At 44.1% G+C, this 22,634-nt stretch overlaps 1 protein-coding gene across 3 annotated transcripts in view; it reads right to left on the reverse strand.

The window, feature by feature from the left end:
- Positions 1 to 22,634, reverse strand: part of ccnd2a (cyclin D2, a) — a 202,419-nt gene that overhangs the window by 18,728 nt on the left and 161,057 nt on the right. The window contains exons 1-3 of one of the 3 annotated variants that reach the window (XM_061775019.1): positions 5,303 to 5,845; positions 3,417 to 3,632; positions 900 to 1,059 (exon numbers count right to left, since the gene is read on the reverse strand). In XM_061775019.1, coding sequence (XP_061631003.1) covers positions 900 to 1,059; positions 3,417 to 3,632; positions 5,303 to 5,452 — 526 coding nt within the window. In that variant the 5' untranslated portion in view covers positions 5,453 to 5,845. Of the gene's footprint in view, positions 1 to 899; positions 1,060 to 3,416; positions 3,633 to 4,977; positions 5,846 to 22,634 lie in introns of those variants that run through there. The other 2 variants (XM_061775018.1, XM_061775020.1) reach the window with 2 other exon arrangements.

A 22,634-nucleotide genomic window follows, 5' to 3' on the forward strand; every position in this document is an offset into this window, starting at 1 on the left:
TCATATAGGTACATTTTTAACTCACTGGAGTAAGAATTGTATGATTATTCAAAAAAGAATATCTGCGTTTGGTGAAATACAGAATTTCGTCGTTAGCCTTACAGGATTGTCCTAATTAGGTCAAGAAAAAAATCCAAGTTGGCAGAACTTGTAAACCTTACTTAAGTCAACAACAGCAGGCAAAAGTTGAGAAAACTCAAAAATCTCTTGCATCAAGTTGCCATGATATTTTACTTTTTTTTTTTTACAGTGTATAGGCATACCAATATAAAACAATCAAATGCAAAACAATAAGTATGGCAGAGACTGAGCACGCCTTCTTGTGTGTCTTCTCATGCCGCTGCGCGAGGTAGCACATTGCGGCTCATTTGTAACCTTGAAACCTCATTGTAAACGCAGGACCCCCTGTACTCGAAATAGCTGCCAATGGAAAAGTATTAACAGTGTGTAGAGTTGCACGGAGCTGCGTGGGTAAGTACCAAGCAGTAGAAAAGACCACTTTGTTGGATATACAGCACAGCGAACCAGCTGTTTATCGCGGCCGATAAAGAAAATCCAGAAAATCCGCGATAGAGGGACACGATATTCGGAAAAAACATTGCCACTCCTGCACACGTTTGACACATTGAAACTTGTTGGAACACACTGAAATCATGAACACGCCTTTTTTTTTTTAAACAAATCGCAAGCGTAGGTGAACACAGACAAATAATTGCGAGCATAAAATGTATGGCAAATACTGTATATATTTCAGTGTCTGTCTAAAAAAAAAAGTGCATGGGCGACTGGCTCTCCTTTCACAGATGCGAGGAGATGACAGTGACCACGGTATACACGAAGATTGCAATTTATCAATGAGTCAGCCCATAAGGGAGCACCTCAGCATCATCGTGGCCTACCTGTGGCACAGAGGGCGATGAACGTCTGGACATGTTTGCGTATAAGAGTCAGTTTATCCTCAGGCAGCGGCAGCCTCCTCACTATGTGCTCGATAAAGTCGTTGGGCGTCACTGCTGCCAGGTTCCACTTCAACTTCCCCAGCACCACCAGTTCCCATTCCTGAAGTCGAGGAGACACACGGGCACATTGTGAGACGACGGGTGGCGGGGACACAAAAAGACGCTCACGCAATTTGCAGTCGCCCCGGCAGATCGAGAAAGTGTTGCACTTTAGTTTTTTTCCCCAACATGTATTTTCTCTTTATTTTAGAGTCGTGATTCATTTGCACAAGTCTTGTTATTCCCTCATTTGACTTCCTTTATCTATTGAATTAACCCTCACTTGCCATTCAAGCAGCCTTGTGAGCAATTCTGCCTAGCAACAGGCGGCTGTGCAAACGCGTGACGTGACTACGAACAAAGATCCGAGCAATTCTGCAGCTCTACATCGCTTTGTGACCGAGATAGTTCAAATGAAAGTTTTCAAATGTTGCATACAAATATCTCCTTATTTTTGTTTCCTGTCACTGTTTATTATGTCAACAGCGAAAGGGATAACTGCATGGTAAGTCGTAGCAATACCTACAGCCACCAATTATTTTCATTCAAATACTCTTGCGGTGTGTACGCCAATTATTTGTGTTGTTGTTTTTCTCAGCCTGACGCCGAGAAACCCGAGCGATGTCGCCAGCTCAGGTGACCTCACAACTGTGTGCTCCCTCCCCGCTCGTCCGTCTGGCATCTGGGACTTTCCTAAAGAGGCCCAGCAGAGGTTCCGCTAAGTGCGAGGCTAGCGGAAGGGAAGGAAGGCTGCGCATTGACAAGAATCAGCATTTCATCTGTGTTCGAATGTCGGACGCAATGTAAAAAACACTCTTAAACGGATTTCCTCCCACACAAACCATTACAAGTCATTTGGGAAATCTCTGTCAGATCCACCATTGTCAAGTGGCGAACAGGCCTACAATTCATATGTGGCAATCGATGCCTTGGACATTGAGCAGAGGAGACACATGCTGGTGTCCATGTGACGGGACATGACACTAGGTGCGGTGTTCTCCCCTCTTTGGGCGTATTGTTACTTTCACTTCCTAGTGCAGGAGGTGATTAACTGAAGACTCGGTGACTAATTTAGGAAAACATTTCCGTGGTTTGGTTACGGACGACTGCCTTGTGACTGGAACCCTCGGATGCTGCTCATTTTCTCCCTCGAAGAGACCGCATGGTCTCAGTCATGAGATAATCCAACATGGCTACCACTGACCCTGCAAGATTTTGGTTTTTTTCCACTGACCTTTTCAGAAACGCGATGCTCTACTTATGACACACGAGCAAAACGGGGCTGTACCTTTGTGTCCCGCACACGATGACTTCTACTCGATCCAAGGATGGAATGGGAACGTCAAGATTATTTTCTTGCATTTAAAAGCTTATTCTACGAATGTGGCTGCACTATAGAATCTGTGACCAAAAAAAAAAAAGAAAAAGAAAAAAGCTTGCAACATAGCAGAGCCGAACGCTGAGTGGCAGCTCGGCCTCGACTTCCTTCTGCTGCTGCTGCCTTCCTCTGGTCACACCTTCTTTCTAACATTGCGGTTCAATTTACAAGAAATTCTTACCAAAGATGAGGACCACAAAAAAAAAAAAAAAAAAAAAAAGAAAAGAAGAAGAAGCAATCACATGCACTGAGCAGCTGATCTGTTTCCTGTATCTGCCTGACAGCCAAAATACTGCCTTATACAGAAACACTGAGAGCAAGCATCAGGAAACAAACAGCAGAGGGCCTCAAAAGTGAAAAGTTGATCGAGCGCAACTCTTTTACGCTCCGACCATATCGGCGCTAGAATGAAAACTCGTTCCCAACACGGGCGGGATTGACCGTTGTTTACCGAGGAATGTTTATGTAGCGCCGCTTCGTTATCTGATGTGAGACCGGGCCTAAGTAATTGCTTTGCGCAGGTGAAGGCGGCCGCAAGGCCTTTGCGGGCGCAACGTGGACGTCATCGCGCCAAACACAACGAGCGTGACATTACGTCGCATCGTGCGTGTGCGTCGCCGGTTATTTTGGGATGGAGGCTGAACTGTAAAAGGCAAACTTGGATTTCTCTGTGTCTCTCTCCCACTCTTGACAGGAACAGAGTCAGAAGTTTGGCTGCCATTCAAGACGACCTCGTTGCTCTGCGTGTGCAAATATCTGCCGCTAGATGGCAATGGAGACCGTGACACAGACTTAAAAGCCCGACCAGAGGGGGTTTTGTACAGTAAGACTAAGAGCCCCCCTGTGGAACGATTCACTTGTGTGTGGCTTTTGCTTTCATTACAGCACAGACTCAAGTGCACACTGGACTACGGTATGGTTTTTTTGTTTTGGTTTGTTTTGTTCTATTTGATTCAAAATGCAATAAAACCAAGAAAAACAAACGGTAGATTTAAACGTTGGTATTATGAGGCAAGTGATCATGTTTAAATGTTGCTTACCAGCAGTTCTTGTGGTCTGATGGAGTTATCTGTGTAGATGCAGAGCTTCTCTGCAGTTAATGGACGAGTCTCTTTCAATTTGGATGCGAGAAACATGCAAACTGCTCCTAGCAGCTGCAGGTTACACTTTTTGGTGGGGACCACTGCTAGAAATCTGTCTAAGTAGTTCATGGCCAGGGGAAAAACTTCTTCCTCGCACTTCTGCTCCTCACAAACCTAAACAGAGAGAGAGAGCGAGAGAGAGGGGGGGGGGGGTTGGGGGGGGGGGGGGGGGGGGAGAGAGAGATGGAGCATACAAATGCAGCTACGTTAGGTGACATCTACTTTTAATTCACATTACCTGACAAGCATACATCAACTTGAAATGACACGCAAAAGGCAGATATAAATGCGATGACACGCAAAAGTTGGGGACCAGCCAAGAATTTGCACTCGGTCCCGATCGGTTGCGACATAACACGCTTTCAATCCAAAAACGCTGAATACACAAAAGGCGTGAATTAAGTGCAAAACACGTCAAATCGAGTCGCATTCCAGCAGTTCATTCACTTACAAATGAATTCAAGTCGCAATCGAGCCGAGCCAGAAAACACCCCGCTTGGAGCGCAGCACGCGGAAACACTTTTTCCTCATTCGTCATGTTTTTCAAAAAATATTTAAAAATAGAAATAAATTGTCTGGATCCATTTCCTTTACAGCATAATAAACTACGACGCCTTACACGCCATATCCGACTATTCCTGTCCAAATCGTCCGAGAATAAAGAGGAATAAAATGTCAAAATAGAAAGCAAGTCGCCGGAGGCTGCTGTGGCGTGCGTCACCAGCCAGCCGATATATTCACTTTAGAAATTAATTAAAAATATCTAGTAGGTCGGAACTGGACAATATTGACATGAAAATAAAGCCTAGAGCCTGGGCAATGTTTGGAGTTCGTCGTTAGTGAGGAATGCATGAATTAAGGTCGACTTTTGAACATAATTCCGGCGTGAGGCATTGCGACGCAAAGGCGCAAATAAGGCCCTCGCCCTTCCTCCGTTTCAAACAGATATCGCAAAAGTTTGCAGCGTTAAAACACCTCATTTCTCCGGTCGGGGCACCAATAAGTTCGCCCTGCGGCATAGCCGATGGGTTTGAAGTGCTGTTATTGCCTTTATGACATTGTAAAGTCCTCTTAAAAAGCACAAGCGCTCCTGTGTAAAAAAAAAAAAAAAAAAAAAAAAAGAAGAAGAAGAAAAAAAAAACAACATGGCGAACGGAGGAGCGCGGTGCTCGGCGAGTGCATACGTGTGCATGGAAATAGTCGAAGGACCACGAATACAATCCTATCAAATGATCCGAACGACCGCCACACGCAGCACGAGGGCCGCGGGCGGTCGACATATGCCGTCGTCATGCATGCACGGCGAAAGTGGCGGAAAGAGCAGCGGCCACCGGCGGACGTGAAACCCCCCGAAAGCTCGTCAAAAGCCCCACAAAAAGCCGAACAATCAACGCAAAAAGGCGAGGCGAGTCAGTCGCGGGATTGAAAGGACACGACGAGCTTTGTGTGGCGTTTCTACCTCCAACATCCAAGTGGCGACCATCCTCCTCATAAAGGGCTGAATGTCTCTCTGCACGCCTTTAAAATAGGAATATTGAGGTAGAAACCTCTCCTCTATGGTCAACAAGCTCTGGAGGACTCGGTCATCACAAAGGAGGTTCGGATCGGGTCGAGCCCGTATATTGGTGTCCATTTCGAGGCACAGCAGCTCCATGGCGTTTGGCTTAAGTCGCAAGAAGAAGAAGAAGAAGAAGAACAACAACAACAGAAACAGGAAAACCAAAACCAAAAAAGACAAAAGAAAAAAAAGCAGGATCACTGATGTGCGGGAAGCAAAAACACACCGCGGTGGAAGGGAAAGTGGGAAGGAGGCATAAAGAAGAGAGGCGAGACTGCAGGGGCTCCGTCAGCGTCGTCCTGCCTCTCGCGCTGGAGAACTTTTGCTGTTGTGTCCCCGAGCTCAGTGCGCCTCCGCTCGCTCGCGTCGGGCGCATTTCAAGGCTGCGCCGCAGTCGTGCGCAACTGACGCAATTCACGCAATTAGCTCGGAGCGAGCACGCGCACGGCGGCCTCTCTCTTTGCTTCTCTTTCTTCCTCTCTTTCTCTGCAGCCACGCGTGCACGCTCGGCCTACATATTGCCTCCGCATCGACTTATGCACCGTTTGAGCCCCAAAGGTCTAATAACGCGTGTTCGCGGGGCTTGATTATCCCGACGAGCGTTGACTGCCATGGAAGTGTCGGAAAAACGACAGAATTTCATTTGGAGGCAAAGCTACTTCATCGGGGCCACGAATGCTTAGTAATAACAATTTTGTTCAATAAATGAGCTGCTGCTGCGCGGGTGACGTTTTACACTGATTCCGGTGAACAAAGAGGGGCTGCCATGTGCTTTTCCAGAGCAGGGCAACACTACAGCACAACTTTTTTTCTCCCCCCCCCCCCCCCCCACCAGCCCCACCAGCCCCACCCCCACTCTTTCGAAATGTGGCATGGACAAGCAAGACAGCAGGTGGATAGGAAGCTGAGAGTTGCATTTATTAAGCAGATTAAAAAAAAATAAAAAATAAAAAAATATATAAATATATATATGTATATATATATCATAAAAAGAGATGCGAAACTGCATGAGTAAATATGTTAATCCCCCCCCCCCCCTATTGTTCTTGGACGACTTCAAAGCTGCGAACTGCGAATGAAGGCCGCAGTGCATCAAGAGGAAGACTGTCAAGTCCTCCCATGCATTTTCCAGCAAGCTCCTATAGGCTGCATACCGCCGCTTGGGAGAAAAAGATAGGGAAATGTCTCTTTAAAGTCCCCCCCCCCCTCCCGCCGCCGCCGCCCCCCTTCTCGTCTCCAGTCTAAAGTAGTTTCCTCCTCCCTCCGCGTGTATCTAGTTGCAAAGAACCAATAGTTCCTCAGAGCTCGACCCAGCCTGGGCGATTGTTACTGGGCAGACTTCCTCTTACCTTCCTCCCCTTGCTCTTGCTCCGCTCCCGCTGGGATAGAAAGACACATCAATGAGCGGGAGCAGCTCGATATGTCACTGCAACTGGGACTCATCGAGTCGCAGGGCAGCCTATGCATATATCAATATATACATATACATATATGCATTCAAAAGAACTCTTTCTAAAAGCATTCGATCCAAATAACAGTGCAGACATGAAATGTTAGGTGATGCAATTAAAAAAAAAAACCAAACAAATAAAATTGGTTCAATTCCGACCAATGTGTGGGAAAGAGGTGCGGTGATGCGGAAGCAGGTGCTCCAAACTGTCCCGGCGTCCCAAGCTGCCGCAGGCGCTGCCCTCACCTGCGCGGCGCACACCTGCGGCTGTTTGCGCACAGATAGTCATCTCTCCACATGCAAATCGGAGGATACGAAGCCATATTTGCTTGTATGCAACCTTGACATATCAGATCTTGCCTCATGGACATGTGGAGCTTTTAAAAAAAAAAAAAAAAAAAAAAATCATGATCTTAAATCAAATCTACATTTTCCATATGTGTGACTTTTGAAATTTCATGCAAGCACCACGTGGTGGAATCACACACATGCCAGGGCGCGTTTTTTTTGGTCTTTTTTTTTTTTTCTTTTCTATTGTGCAGCTCCAAGGCGCAACACGAGCGGAAGCGTTCACTCAGCATATCAGAATAAAGCTGCAACACATCTTTGCAAAGACACGCCAAGCCTTTATGGCATTTGCTGCCGGACTTTTTTTATTTTTATTTTTTTTACTGGGAGCCAAACAGTCCATCAAAACTGAACTCGGGTTTGTAAGTGCGTCGCCGCACGCTGCAAGAAATGCACGTCGGGCAACATGAGATTGCGTTATTCAAAGTTTGAACATTTGATTGAACGGAGTTTTTGTTTGCGTGTGTGTGTGTTTTTTTTTTTTCTTCAAATATTGTTGACAAAAATATGTATAGAATGACGAGATGAAAGCGATCGGTGTTTTCAGTCGGAGTGAGTCATCATCGCCGCACTTTTTTGGTACAGTTCAAATCCCCGCGGGTCGCCGTCGGTGACGATTGTTCTGCATTTACCGACGTACGCGACAATCACGAGCAGACGAAACGGTGGGAAAAACAAAAACAAAAACAAAACAAAACAACGTAGCAAGTGAGACGATCGACAGTCTGATGGGGAATTCATTGGAGATGACAGCAGCTCACTTCTGAGTATTTGTCTCACAAGCTCGCAAATGACGCTTCCCCACCCCACCCCCCCCTTTTTAGATATGCAAGTGATAAGAAACATTTTTTTTTGGTTTTTAAAAATCACACAAAAGTGTCAACTCATGTCATATTTTATCCACAGCAATCATGGGAAGTCGTCAAGGAGGAAGAAAGCAGTAAAAAAAAAAAAAAAAAACGTGTACAAATGATTTCAATTTTCTTTTCTTATCTTTTGTCCTATTTGTTCTAAGGAGGTGTTTCCCAAACTGTAGCCAAACTCGTTTGCATAGATAAGATCTGCTGAGGTATGTGAAGAGAAAATAGCCCCAGACAAGTCTGGAGACAACATCCCTGCATCACATTCAGGCAGGGGCTCACAATTCACATTTTCATCTTTGACAATTTACAGACACAACAAACTATTTGATGGCGTATTATATGTTACATGCAGCTTGCTAAAAAAACATGAATCCATGTAGGACGTATTAAAAAGGATTCATCTCAAATCCCACCTGCATCTTGTGTATTCATTTGGATGAAATCTTTGCATGTTTTCAAATATGAGGCTCCTTTTTCAAATTATTCTCTGTTCCGAGATATTTCAAAACTATATTTTTCATCAAAGAGCACATCTTTTCGGAACTTACGAATGATTCCTGAATGACTGTTGAACCCTCTCTCCTAGTCTCAAATTCATCACAATTTGTTCCTGACAAAATTGAAGCAATAATATGAAACTTTGGAATCTTAAAATTCAAATGTGCTTTTTTCCTAAATTACAAGATGATGAATTTGTTTGAAATCCGTTTGGTGTGGATTTTACAAACATGTCAAATGTATTAGCGATGAAATCAAAATAAATGCAGAAATGCTTGAGAGATGAATACACGAGCTAATTAATAATAATCATAATAAAATCAAAAGCAAATCTTTCATCAGAAATATGTCTTACTACGGAGCAACATCAAAGAAATGTTCAAATGTGCAAATAATCCCCACGATTCAATAAAAAGCAGATCGTTCTTGATTTCTTCTTCAATTAATGACAACGTCACCCTTGCACAATATCCAGCAGCCACAACACTAATCCGCAAGTCACTGAAAACAACAACAACAACAACAACAACAACAACAACAACAAAAAAACACTACTCCTTAATTCATCACCCCAAATAATCCTTAACCGGCATTTTAAAGACCATCCCGGGGGTTATTCGCATTCATCCAACATTCATCCACCCTGCAGGCACTATACTGATGTATATATATATATTTATCTATATCTATATCTATATCTATATCTATATCTATATCTATATCTATATACGTACACACACACACGGTCTACAAATCATTTGTTTGTCACATTGACATTTCCCCATTCTTGCCGCGCTCTCTGTGGTTGAACAAGTGCAGATGTGCACGCCAAACAACAACAAAGAGAAGTTCGTTAAAAATACACCCAATGAGAGAGAAAGAAGCATCAACACAACAACAGCCGACTTCACGTCAAGCATCACTGGGAAAACACAATTCTTCTAGCGCAGTTGAAAGTCCAGAGTCGGTATTTCCAAATGAGTCTTCCGCGTCAACCTTGTTAGAAAGTGAGTCAAATCTGATTATGCCACCGAAGGGTTTCGAAATCATATGAAAGCTTCCCAATTGTGTGCAATTGTACAGTGAAGTCTTGCCAAATAACTGGCGTATCAAACCAGTGACACGTCAATCCCACACCGAGCTGATAGGCTATCTTCCCTCAAATAGTTTGGCCTGATAATATTATTGGTTCCCTTTCATCTCGAACAATGTTTTCTTGCGATGTGTTGAAATCCTTGGTCTTCCCTAAATCACCTGCTCGTCCGCATGCTGCGTTTGGCCCCCGCGTGGGGGCTGATGCTCATATAATGCGGCGTTGGCATTGAGCGCTCTGCCTGCAAACTTCCCTCGGACTCCCTCCGAAATTCTTCACAAAAACACATCCTCCCGAATTCTTTGAGACGTCCCGTATCTCAACAGCTGAAGGCAAAAATCAAACAAGGGGGAGCAAATGGGAAGATGTCGATTGTGTTGACTGCACAATGCTTGGGGGGGGGGGGGGGATGTTTTTTTTTGTGTGTGACATCAACATTTCAGAGAGGCTAACAGGTGTCAAACCCCTTTCATCCTTGGATGACACCGAAGAGTGTGAAAGGTATCAAACCTCTGGCACGGGCGTCCACTCGAATTCTTTTTGAACATTAGCGTTATTGAGCCTTGATTCGTGAATTCATTCACTTGAATGTTAGATGGGGGCTGCTTTATTGTATTGAACATTAATGAGTGAAACACATAGTAAGGGGGGGGGGGGGGGGGATTCTTCGTTGACCAATCAATACCCTCCGCTAGCATACTGAAGCAGTACGAAAAAGTATCATGGATTTGGGATCATTTGAAATGGAAAAACAATAACAGACTTTATTAAGCCTTTTGAGCTCCCCCCCCCCCCCTCTTCCCATTCAATTCATTCAATTGGAACAAGAAAGCAGACATTGTCTTTGTTAACATAAGAACAACTGCTTGCCTAGTTTGACCTTAACTGGAGAACCAAAGTGTGCAACTGCGACTGGTAGCCAGCCAAAGGGGGACTGAAAAGCGTTCTGTACAATGCAAATGCAATTAAATGTGTCGAGGACAGAACAGAACAGAACCTCTTCATCCATCACGTTTTTCGTAAAACAGGAATATATTGTCTTTTAGACCGCAAACAACTACAAGGCCTTGCACATCATACCTGGCTATTCCTTTTAAGATTTTCCAACAATAAATATGAATAAAAGTCAAAGGAGGTCGATGTGGTGTGCCACATCGCCATTGGGCTGATTTATACACTTTTACAATTTACACCCAAAAATGTCTGAAAAATATCCAGTTGGACGGAACCGGATAGAAGTCACATGAAAATAAAGCGTGGAGGCTGGGAAATGTTTGAGAAATGTACGAATTCATTCCGGCGTGAGGTATTGCGACTAAGGGGAGCAGCAAATAATAAAGATGCCGATGACGCTCTTGCCGTTTCTCCATTTGACACTGTTCCCTTCATTATTGCATGTTTACAACACATCGTTTACCAATCCAACACCTTTGCCGATCAATTTGAAAAGATGTCTGTCTGAAAGCATGCCGGTTGCGTTGGAATACACACTCATTTTAAAACTCTGCTTTTTGTTTACGTCCCATAAGATGACAGACAATTCTCTGACCTATAATGGGACAGCATTAAGCCTTGAGTATTCTGATGTATATGACGGTGACCTACCAGAAGCAAGGGAGACGGTTCATGTCGGATGTTTTGGGATCCCAATTATTTGGTTTTTTTGGTCCGTTTGTCTCCCTCCAAAAGTTTTGCTCGCCCTCCAATAGAAACGCTGACCGTCCTCAACCTATCAATTCATCTTAAGCGTATTGAAAATCCATCGATTCACTGTCATTCATTAATCATCGCCATATAGGACTAAGAGTAACAATTGTGAACTTGTGATTATCACCACAAGTTCCAATCCTGAAGTCTATTGTTACGTCATCCATTGCGCAGAGGGGGCAGATTTGTACACATGCAGAGCATCATGACCGTGAGCGAAATCAACCTCGATTCGCGACTGCCGTGCAACAAGTTGCACGGGATGACGGGCGTCGGGGCAATAACGGTCGGTAGATGTGGCAAAACCTTTACTTCAATCCAGAACCAAACCGTCTGGTATTCATTTACCTTTCCTCAAACCCCCCACTTCATTCCCGCACCCTTCCTCCCCTCGCATTCCTCTCCGGGTCTTTTGAACCCCGCTAGCGGTCTCTAATGCAGCAATTGAACAATCCAACAAATGAGCTCGAAGACAAAGAGGCTAAATATTGTTCCGAGTTTCTTGAAAGCAAACTGCTGTCCTTTTGTGTTTCCCACGTTTTGCCGTCCACACAAGCGCAAAGCGGCTCAGCTGCTGTTGCTGCTGTCTCTTCACCTCCAGCTCCTCCAGGATTTTCCCATGTTCATATCACCAGCCCTTGACTTTGTCACTCATGCAACAGCTGCTTGCTGATACCACAGCAAAGTTCCAGCCTATTGCGCTCCCTTCTTTCACTGTGCACACACAGAACAAAGGCATTGTTAATCCCACTGAGTCCTTGGAGCACTAACGGCATTTTTGGGCAAAAAAACTCCCAAGAATGTTTGAAAATTGTGTCTGTTGGTGGTTCGGAAGGATCAACATCCTGATGACTTCCACCCCCGACAAGAACAAGCTCAGACTAAAACATGAGCTCGTGGCTGGCTTATCAATTAACCAATCATGACACACAATGGGTATATCATACATTGCTTTGGCAGCTATGAGAACGGCTGAGTAATGGACAGTGAACCCACAAAATATCAAGGTTGCCCCCACAGTTTTTACACGACAGTATATGCGCAAGTCGGAACTTTGAGTTGCAGTACCGCATTGTGCCACGAGAGCACCGAGGTCTACAGCAGAATTAACAGCAAGGAGAAGAGGAAACATATGCCTGTGAGTATTGTCGGATGCTCTGTTTGTATGTGGTAATGCACCTTTTGTTTTACAGAAGCAGTTTAGAATTACGGTGACATAGATGCTAATTCTCAGTTGCCCGTCTATGGCGTCTTGTCATTTATGACAGCATTCAGCTAGGAGACTTCGATTAGACAAAATTATACGGTTTAGTTGAGCATGTCAGCGTTTACACGCACACCGTTGATTCTCTTTTGCGTTAGGGCGGCTGTGGCTCAGATGGTAGAGGGCAGTGTCAGGAAAGTTCATTTTCCATGCCGACCGCTTCAAAGTTCAGTTCACCGTTCCAAGAATCAACGGGTTCAGGTCATAGTTCAGAATTCACAATTTTGAATTCAGTTCAGCGTTCCAAAAATGAACGAGTTCATAGTTCTTTTTTGTTTTTTTTCCCTCAGTATGTTGCGGACGGGCTATCCATCAATCCATTTTCCATCAAACCACTTCTCCTCACTCGGGTTGCGGGCCTTTCCCAGCTATCTTCGGGCGGGAGGCGGGCTACACCGTGAACTGGTCGCCAGCCAATTGGAAGGCCCATATAAACAAGCAACCATTCGCACTCCCATTCACACCTATGGGCAATTCTTCCATTAACCGAAGTGTCCTTGGGCAAGACACTGAACCCTAATTCTCCTAATGCTCCTAGTGGGCCTGGCAGCGCCTTGCATGGCAGCAGTCCCCCATTGGTGTATGAATGTGTTTGAATGGCTGAATGTGAGGCTTTGTAAAGCGCTTTGGGCACTGTGATGGTGTGGATAAAGCGCTGTATAAGTGCGGTCCATCTAACATTTTACCTTTTACCATTCTACCGTGCATGTTTTTGGGATGGCGGCACGGTGGGCGACTGGTTAGAGCGTCAGCCTCACAGTTCTGAGGACCCGGGTTCAATACCCGGCCCCGCCTGTGTGGAGTTTGCATGTTCTCCCCGTGCCTGCGTGGGTTTTCTCCGGGCACTCCGCTTTCCTCCCACATCCCAAAAACATGCATTAATTGAAGACTCTAAATTGCCCGTAGGTGTGACTGTGCGTGCGAATGGTTGTTAGTTTGTATGTGCCCTGCGATTGGCTGGCAACCAGTTCAGGGTGTACCCCGCCTCCTGCCCGATGATAGCTGGGATAGGCTCCGGCACGCCCGCGACCCTTGTGAGGAGAAGCGGCTCAGAAAATGGATGGATGGATGTTTTTGGGATGTGGGAGGAAAACACATGCAGGCACGGGGAGAACTTGCAAACTCCGCACCGGCGAGGCCGGATTTGAACCCGGGTACACAGAACTGTGAGGCCGATGTGCTAACCAGTCGTCCACTGTGCCGCCCTGACGGGCGATTCCCCTTGAAACACTGACATTTTATTTTCCCATTCTTGCCACCCAGGGTATGCACTATTTCATGAACTTTTGTTGATTGAACTCGTTCAGGTACAACACCGGTAGAAGGGGTCGTCCAGTGACCGTGAGGTCGGCTGTTTGAATCCTGGCTCTGACTGTCTACTTTTGAAGTGTCCTCGGGCAACACACTCAATTGTAAATTGCTTTCATTGGGCCTTACAGCGCCTTGCATGGCAGCACCTGCCAATTGGTGTATGAATGTGCACGTGAATGCGTGAATGTGAGCTTCTGGCCGCTGTGGGCACTGTGATGTGTAGATAAAATACTATATAAAAGCACTCTATTTACCATCTATGTGTCACTTTTCAAGTAGTTAACTTCATAGGCGTGTAGTAACGCGTTACATTTAGTAGTTAAAAAACACTTTGACATGCAGGGTAGTCTTGTGTTTGGGCAAAGCTGCACATTTCAGCCCACTTCTAACTTGAGAAACCCTCTTGCGGTAAGTAAAACAGATGTTTTTGTTATTTTGCCTGAAACATGCATCTTTTGGAGTACGTTCTGTAATCTCTTGCTTGCACACGCACACGCACGCACTTTATCAATAAGTCTGGTCAGCAAACAGCTTCTTCATTCAGTCGTTTCAGTGAATAAAGCAAATTCTGTTGTTGGGTTTCAGCACTTAAACATTTGTGGCAGGTGTGTGTGGACTCCCACTGAACATGAGTTTGAATGTGATTGGATACTCCTGAACACAGCCGCATCCCATTTATAAGAGGGAGTGTATCCTTGTGCTATCAGATTATTATTATTATTATTATTATTATTTTTTGCATTTTGTTTCACCTTTATTTAACCAGGTAAAAGTCCAGTTGAGACATAAGATCTCTTTTGCAACGGTGACCTGGCTCAGAAGGCAGCAAGTTAAACAAGTCCAACTCAATCACATACAAGATTCTTTCAGTTGTTTATTTTCACCTCCCCTCTCAAACAGATAAAATACATAATTAAATAAATCAATTCAGTTTTGCAAATTCTTGGTCACATTAATGGTGGAAAAAGTTATAAAATTGATGACGATGTCATTTGTTGACTTTTTATATCCACTGCCGTCTTGTTTCTGTTTTTGTAATCTTTGCCTGGTGTTCCTATTGTGCTGTTTAACAAGTGGAAACTGAATAGAATTTACCTTACTTTGTTATTTTACAAAGATTTTATTCGTCATTTTAGATTTTATTTATTATGTTTTACCTGAAGTGATATTGTTCAACAATATCTTTATTTGCACGTTCCTATTTGATTGATTTATTTAGATTTGATTTGACGGTCATGGTTACTAGGTACTTGCGAAGTTTTTTCACTCAGTACTTTCTTACTCTTACTCAAGTAAGTATTTTTTATTTTTACTTGAGTCATATTACATAATACAGTAACAGCACTCTTACTTGAATTCAATATTTGGCTACTCTGCCTCCCTCTGGTTAACTTAAAACGGGAGTAACAAATAAACAGTTTGACGTAAGCACACTTTGCCTTTTATCGGAAGAACTGTGCGAGCGTCTTCTTTTGTTCGTTTCCTCAGTGACGATATATGATAGCCTCCATTTATTGACAGCAGTGAGAGTGAGACCAGGTGCAAATGCACTAATACTTAAAGAAGTGTGTTTGAATAAGTTTACTATATATGTACTGTATGTTTACAGTGTGTGGGAGGGGTAAAGCTGTATTTCTTGATACGCAGATTTTCACCTATCGTGGGGGGGGTCTGCAACCTATCCCCTGCGACGAACAGGGGTTAAGTGTATATGAAAAATGTAAAGGCACAGGGCATCATGTGCACATGGTCTACTATGGTTTGTTTTGTTCGCGTCGTAATCAAAACAAGTTTTTATTAACAGCGAAGAGTTCCCAAAATAACCAACGTTCTTAAAAATAAACCCCCAAACCAAACGAAGCAAACACCTGAGAGTGTAACGGCTCTAACATGTGTGTATGACACGAAGTGGGGCTACTGTTGGCCTCGTTTTCCTATCCTTGTACAGATGGTAACAGATGGCACGTGGGATGTGAGGGCGCACTGAGCAGAGATGAGAACAAGATTACTGCAACAATTCTAGAGGGCTTCCCTCCATCTGCATGTGCATCAGGTACTCACATGTCTGCTTGGGGATGAAGGGATTAAATTAACACAGTGGTCGCACATGCACAAGAGACGTCGATGCAGAGACGGAGTCCGTAAACATACAAAAAGACGTGGACTGACGATAGAAAAAAACAAAAAAAAACCCCCAGCAAGCCGTCTTAGAGACACATAGCGGGGGCTTCAATCAGAACTAAACACACGGTTAGGGAAAAGGGACAAGCCAGGAGTAAGTACACTTCTGTCTTAGTATTATTATGTCTAAGTATAATCTAGAGCAGGGATTACCAAACTTTGGCAGCTCAAGACTCGGGCTGGGTATAATAACTGATTAAGAATTTTGTCCATTGTGTAGAATTGATGAAATAGTTGATTAGCAAGACTAGTTCGCAATCCAAAGAAGAATAACATGATGTCGATGACGGGAAGTCGATCTTCATCAACGCTGCGGCAACTCTTTCAGGCTCCTTCTGAACAGGAGTTCAGCACATTCACAGAGAGACTATCCCATCTCTTGAAGAACAATATTTCAAAAGTACCGACTCGCTAGTTGAACATTCATTTTCACCACGATTGATTCAGGGAATTTAGTCAAATGACCATTGGCCAACCCTACCGAAGACCCAAATAATAATTGCGGTTCTACCCAGGGACCCAAACTTGCAAAACTATATCATTTATTGCTATCATATTCACATGTAAGTATGTATACTATAGTGAGAAATTTATTACAGCAGACAATCAACTTGCTCTTGACCAAGAAAATGTGTACCTGCTTGACAATTGACAAAATACTTTGTGTTCATTACGACACAACTACTGTATCCAGCAGTCACATGGCTACTCAGTCTTCATACACGTGTGACATATATATGATGGTTTTATACGGGAGTACAGCGGTCGCCATCATGCACACCGTTTGGCACCTATTCACAGATTATTACATTTGTTTTTATTATACAAATGTTGTTTTCCTTTTCTGCGAATGGCTGGCGACCAGTTCAGGGTGTACCCCGCCTCTGGCCCAAAGATAGCTGGGATGGGCTCCAGCACGCCTGGAGCCCATCCCACACCAGCACGCCTGGAGGATAAGCGAAACGGAAGATGAACGAATGAATATATTGATGTTATTCTTCGTCTTTATGACCGAGTGAGGATAGGCGGTACGGAAAAGGGATGGATGGATGTTCACCTTTTTCTTTTTGTGTTGTCCTTTTCTTTGGGGGGGGAAACTGACCCTGAAAATGTTTCTAGGTGGTTTATCCCCGCATATTCAGGATTTTGTTTTCCCCCCGCAATGTAATTATAATGGGGGTAAATTTGCGGTCTGGCCCGGTCCCTATCCCCCCCTGTCAATAACGGGGTCCACTGTACAAGCATTTCGTCCATCGGCATGTTTACCAAGTCATGTCTGCAACCACTGGCCGGACATACTGTACCTATGACAATGCTTGAATTTTTCTTTCTGTATTAGGTGCACAGAAATCATTTTGAACACTGCGAATAGCCGGCAAGCAGTCCGGTTGTACTTCACGTCAACCCAAAGGTGCAACAATGCACAGGAATGACAACCATCCTCCCACCACACTCTCCATCAGGCTGCAATACTATGATACTTTTGGGGAAATCGACATCGTCGCCTTGTCTATGTTGGTGGCGTCAGCCCCACGGACCCCTGTGTGTGTTTAATGGCTACATGTGTCGCTCCCTATCTCCCACTCAGAGTAGCACAGAGGTAGAGGAAGGCTTAACAGCCTGGGAAAAAGTTGAACAGTGTGAAATTACCTTGATCCAAAGATTCCTGCTGCATACCAGCCCAATGAACCCATAACAGAGCAGGCACTCAGTCATTGAGGCTTGGCTGCGAGGAACAGCTGAGACATTACAGAGGGGGAAGGGGAGAGGAGCTATGGGGAGGTGAAAGAAAGATAAATGGGTGTAGTAGAGATGCCCAGCCCCTGTAATCTACAGTCCACAGTGAGGGGCAGGGGTCAGGGTATCTATACGGTATCTAATGTACATCCTGTGATAACGCGGGACAACTGTTAGGTGGGGCAAGGCTGATTCGCTGACTTGCCAGAGTGCGGTTTCACACTTAGAGGGCGTTCTAGGAGAAGCAGCTTGAAGACCTCATGAGGGCGACAGAATTTGTGGATAAGAACTTCAAATTCAATGCACTCGGAGATCGCTGACCTCCACTGAGGCTTTAACATTTGTCACCTGAGAAATCAATGATTGAATGACTTTGACTTTGGTTTTTTACATTTTGGGAGACGAGTCGAAGATTCGGCTCAATGTCGCAACTAAGATCCTGTGCAATCACAACAAATAATCGATTTGTGTAGTGTTAGCGTTTCAACACATGAAAATGCTTCTGACCACACATTAACTTTAGACCATCGATCAATTTTCGATGCAGCTTGTCCACATTAGGGCCGCGGTTGAGCTCGAGCCGATATTGGGTGAGAGGCGGGTAGACCGTGGACTGGTCGCCAGCTAAAAAGGAACATACAAACAAACCTCCTTCACGCTCACATTCACACCTATGGACAATTTAGAGTCTTCAAGTAACCTAACATGCAGGTTTTTGGAATGTGGCAGGAAGCCGGAGCAGTGAGAGATAGGAAGCGACACGTGTGGCAATAAAACTCACAACAGCACGGGGACTTCACGTAGAGCCGTTCCAGTGGAAGTTGGAACCCAGATCCCTTGATTGTGAGACACATGCGATGGCCCTCTGTTTCACTGTGTTGCCATTTTTGATCATTTATATTACTAAACTTTTAAAATAAAAGACTAATTTGAATATCGAAGTAACTGCACGGTAAAACAGCACCTGTGTCTCACAGTTCTCTGCTCCGGTCTTTCTGTATGCTGTTTGGATGTTGCCTCTGGGCTTGTGTGTTTTTTCCTCTCCCACATTCCGAAAACATGCATGTTAGGCTAATTAAGGACTTGAAGTTGCTCATAGGTGTGAATGTGAGTGTGAAAGGTTGTTTGTCAATATGTGCCCTAGAATTGGCTGGCTACCAATACAGGGTGCAGTCTGCCTTTTGCTCAAAGTCAGCTGGGATGAGGTCCAGCTCACCCGCTATAGAAAATAGATGGATGGATGAAATGTAAAATGTAAAAATTGTATGAAGCGGGCAGGTGTGGATTTTCGTCAAAACATATTGCTTGAAGCATGCCTGCTCGTCATTAAATATTCAAGTGGCGATATCAAAAACTTGAGAGAGGAAGATGCACGTTGTACCCATTGTAATAGTGTCGTTGGACAGCGTTGGGTTCGTAAGTTAATGAATAACATCTATGCTCGTGAGTTGATAACATGTTGATCACATGAAATCGTTGCTAGCCTTTGAGACAGCCCAAAGCAAGTAGCTCACAGCCGTTGATGCTAAGTTAGCAACTAACTAGCCAAATGGCTTACCGAGATGACTGTTCCTCTTTGTCATGAATTGAATCAGCCACAACGTGCTTCCTTTTTAGTCTCGCAGGTTTCGCATCGCATTCCTCTGGAGTATTTTTGCTGAAATACTCAAAGTTTCGGGCTCTGTCGCTAACGCCGGGTAGCCGTAGTTCTTCCGGGTACGTCACACGGATAACCTGGATGACAACTACTGCGCATATGCGGACAGTGCGAGGATTCAACGACTTTTGAGAGAAAAACAGAAACGACGAGGTCGACTATTAAAATGTTGACGATTTTTATCGTTGAGGTAACTAGTCGACTTGTCACTACTACTACTAGTAGTAGTTGACTAATTTTGCCAGCCCTACTTCCTATCAATGTATATTTTATTTTATTATTTTGCTACAATTATTTTGAATATGTTTATGTACAGAGACTGCAGTAATTTATCAGTGGTGAATAATATAAAGGAGTTGTTGAAGTTCATAAAGGCGCCTTAGAAAGCTAAGGGGGGGGTAGGGTGAGAAGTTCGGTCATCCGAGTCGAGCCGCTGCTCCTCCGCATTGAGAGGAGCCAGATGAGGTGGCTCGGGCATCTGTTTAGGATGCCTCCAGGACGCCTCCCTGGTGAGGTGTTCCGGGCACGTGCCACCAGGACGAGACCCCGGGGAGGCCCCAGGACACGCTGGAGAGACCACGTCTCTCGGCTTGCCTGGGAACGCCCTCGGAAGAGCTGGAGGAAGTGGCTGGGGAGAGGGAAGCCTGGGCTTCCCCGCTCAAGCTACTGCCCCCGCGACCCGACCTCGGATAAGCGGAAGAAAAAGGATGGATGGATGAGGAAGCTAAGGGGGTCTTTTAAACCAGGAAAAGGGGTCAGCAGCAAATGAGCAGCTTTTGTAATTTTATCGCTGTTGTGCTGTGTGTTGCAGGCGAGTGCCAAAGAGATGGTTAGAACTTGCAATATTGCTTGTTGGTAGATGAGTTTGTGTCTCCAGCAGTAATGTTAATATAACGCAGAATTGGCCTTTTCGGCACATTTGCGAACACGTATTAGTCGACAGTAAACCCCAGCTATATCACGGTGCAGTTTTTGCGGTCCTGGTATTATTTACAGTTGTTACACTATTTTCTCGACAGTTTGTGCAATATTTTTGTGCGATTGTTTTTGTGTTATCTTGCTCACTCTGAATATGTGTTCAAATGTGTTTGTATTGTTTTTAAAGTGTGTTTAAAGACCTTCCCAAAAATGGAAGTACCGTCCGTATATGTTATAAAAACATGCCTCGGTTGTATTTAAACAGGGTATTTCTATTTCGAGGCTTTTCACATATCACGGTGGGCGTGGAACATGGAGGTGGTTTACTGTAAATGGTGACACATGATAATTAGTGAATGAGTACTGCATATAAGTGTAGAACATTGCATATTACGTGAACATATTTTGAGTTAGTACAGTGAGCGACAATGTGCTTTGATAGCAAGTGAACCCCCTTTGAGGAAAGTAATCAGTTCTCACGTTGTTTTGTCATATCACAATATCTTGTGCACATCTGTAGACGTAACGTCAACAGACTTGGAAGTGTGACTTTCCGTCATATTGTTTTTGAAAAAGACACGGCACGACTGCATTGGATATGATGACTGCAGGTGCACTTTGTCTTAAATGCCGAGCAATGCAACCAGATGGGAGGTAGGTCATCTTGCCCGTAACACACTATCACCTAATATAATTTGTGTCTTACGTATCAGGGTTACAACATCAGTATGTTATTTAATAACGTGCATTCAGAAAAATCTTCTCCCAAGTAGGTTTTCTGCTAATTGTGTCGTACTTTTCAGGAACGCTCCAATGATTGTATTGTGATTTTCCGTTGAATGTGTTTCTATATAAAACAAGAAATAAATGAATACAAAAACAGCTCAGCAATTTAAAATAATTATTAAAAATGCAGGGCACAGCGCAAAAGCCGAGCAATAGCTTTGTTTTTTTCATCAATCTTTTCATTTTGACTTCGCAAACCAGTAACTAATAGCATTGATTAGCATGATTATACAATAAATACAAAATCTTTGTGGTTGAGGGGTGTTGCGGGAGACAAGGAAGAACTGAAAAAATGATGAAACTGTGGATAAAGGTGCAGTCATAGGAATTGTACTTGTTTTTTACCAAATGAGTCACACCCATCCACCCCCTGGATTCATATGGCGCCTCCCATCTGTTCATAAGTCTTTCTTAACCTGGAAGGCGTCTGCTAACTCATGAACAGATGGACAAACAAAAAAAAAAAAGCACACTTTGTTGAATGCTTTTTTCTTTTCACTTTTATTAACAGTTCAGCTTTGAAGCAGGTCTATTTATACTCAACTGATTGACATTCTAATTATTGATGGTCATTACGCATCCATCCATTTTCCATACCGCTTATCCTTGCAATTGTTAAACCAACAACTCTAACGCTGGCCTCAGACATTATGCACAATACATGCAGTGGTACCTTGACTTGCCCCGAAACGTCACTTGATCTTTTTTTTTTTACTTTGTGTTGTGAGCCAAAATTAGCGTTACAAGCAAGCTTCAGTTATGACCCCACTGGAGTAAAGTGAAGAAAAAGTCGCCGATGGACTTTCAGCCGTTCACTGAACAGGACCAACAGTCAAACGCAAAATGACAAAATGACAACCCCGGCACGGAGCATGGCACAGATGTGACTGCAGCTCCTGACAAGACACAAGGTCACGCCTCTTAAAGGCACACATCAACACGCAAAAGAACTATGATGTGTGTGTGAATTTTCTTTCCTTACATTTTATTTTTATTATGTGTTATTATGTTTAGATATGGGCGGCGCGGTGAATGACTGGTTAGCACATCTGCCTCACAGTTCTGAGGATCTGGGTTCGAATCCGGCCTCGCCTGTGTGGAGTTTGCATGTTCTCCCCGTGCCTGCGTTGGTTTTCTCCGGGTATTCCGGTTTCCTCCCATATCCCAAAAACATGCATGCTAGGTTCATTGAAGAATCTAAATTGCCTAGGTGTGAATGTGACTGCAAATGGTTGTTTGTTTTTATGTGTCCTGCGATTGGCTGGCGACCAGTTCAGGGTGTACCCCGCCTCCCGCCCGCAGATAGCTGGGATAGGCTCCAGCAGCCCGCGACCCTCGTGAGGTTAAGCGGTAAAGAAAATGGATGAATGGATGGATGTGTGTGTGTATATATATATATATATATATATATCAGTCACCATCAGGTCGCCAACTCGTCTCCAGGTCAGTGAGACAGGGGCCTAAGGCAACGCTACAAAATAATAAGCTCTGTCTCTGGCAGTGTGAAACAGAACTGTCTTCGGAACTGTGATCAAACACACGCATCCGAATGTGCATATATTTAACCACCAATCCCCAAAGTGATCAATCAAATCGAGCCTTCATTGAAAACAAAGGGTTAGCAAAACAGCGGGAAAGTCACTGAACTAAGCAGATTTATATATCCTTAGTGATCGCTAAAACCTTTTTTCATTAAGTATTTTTACTGACTTAAAACTCTCACCCATGCATGGATTTTAGGATGC

The sequence above is a fragment of the Phyllopteryx taeniolatus genome, chromosome 5, assembly GCF_024500385.1.
Source record: "Phyllopteryx taeniolatus isolate TA_2022b chromosome 5, UOR_Ptae_1.2, whole genome shotgun sequence".
NCBI lineage: Eukaryota > Metazoa > Chordata > Actinopteri > Syngnathiformes > Syngnathidae > Phyllopteryx > Phyllopteryx taeniolatus.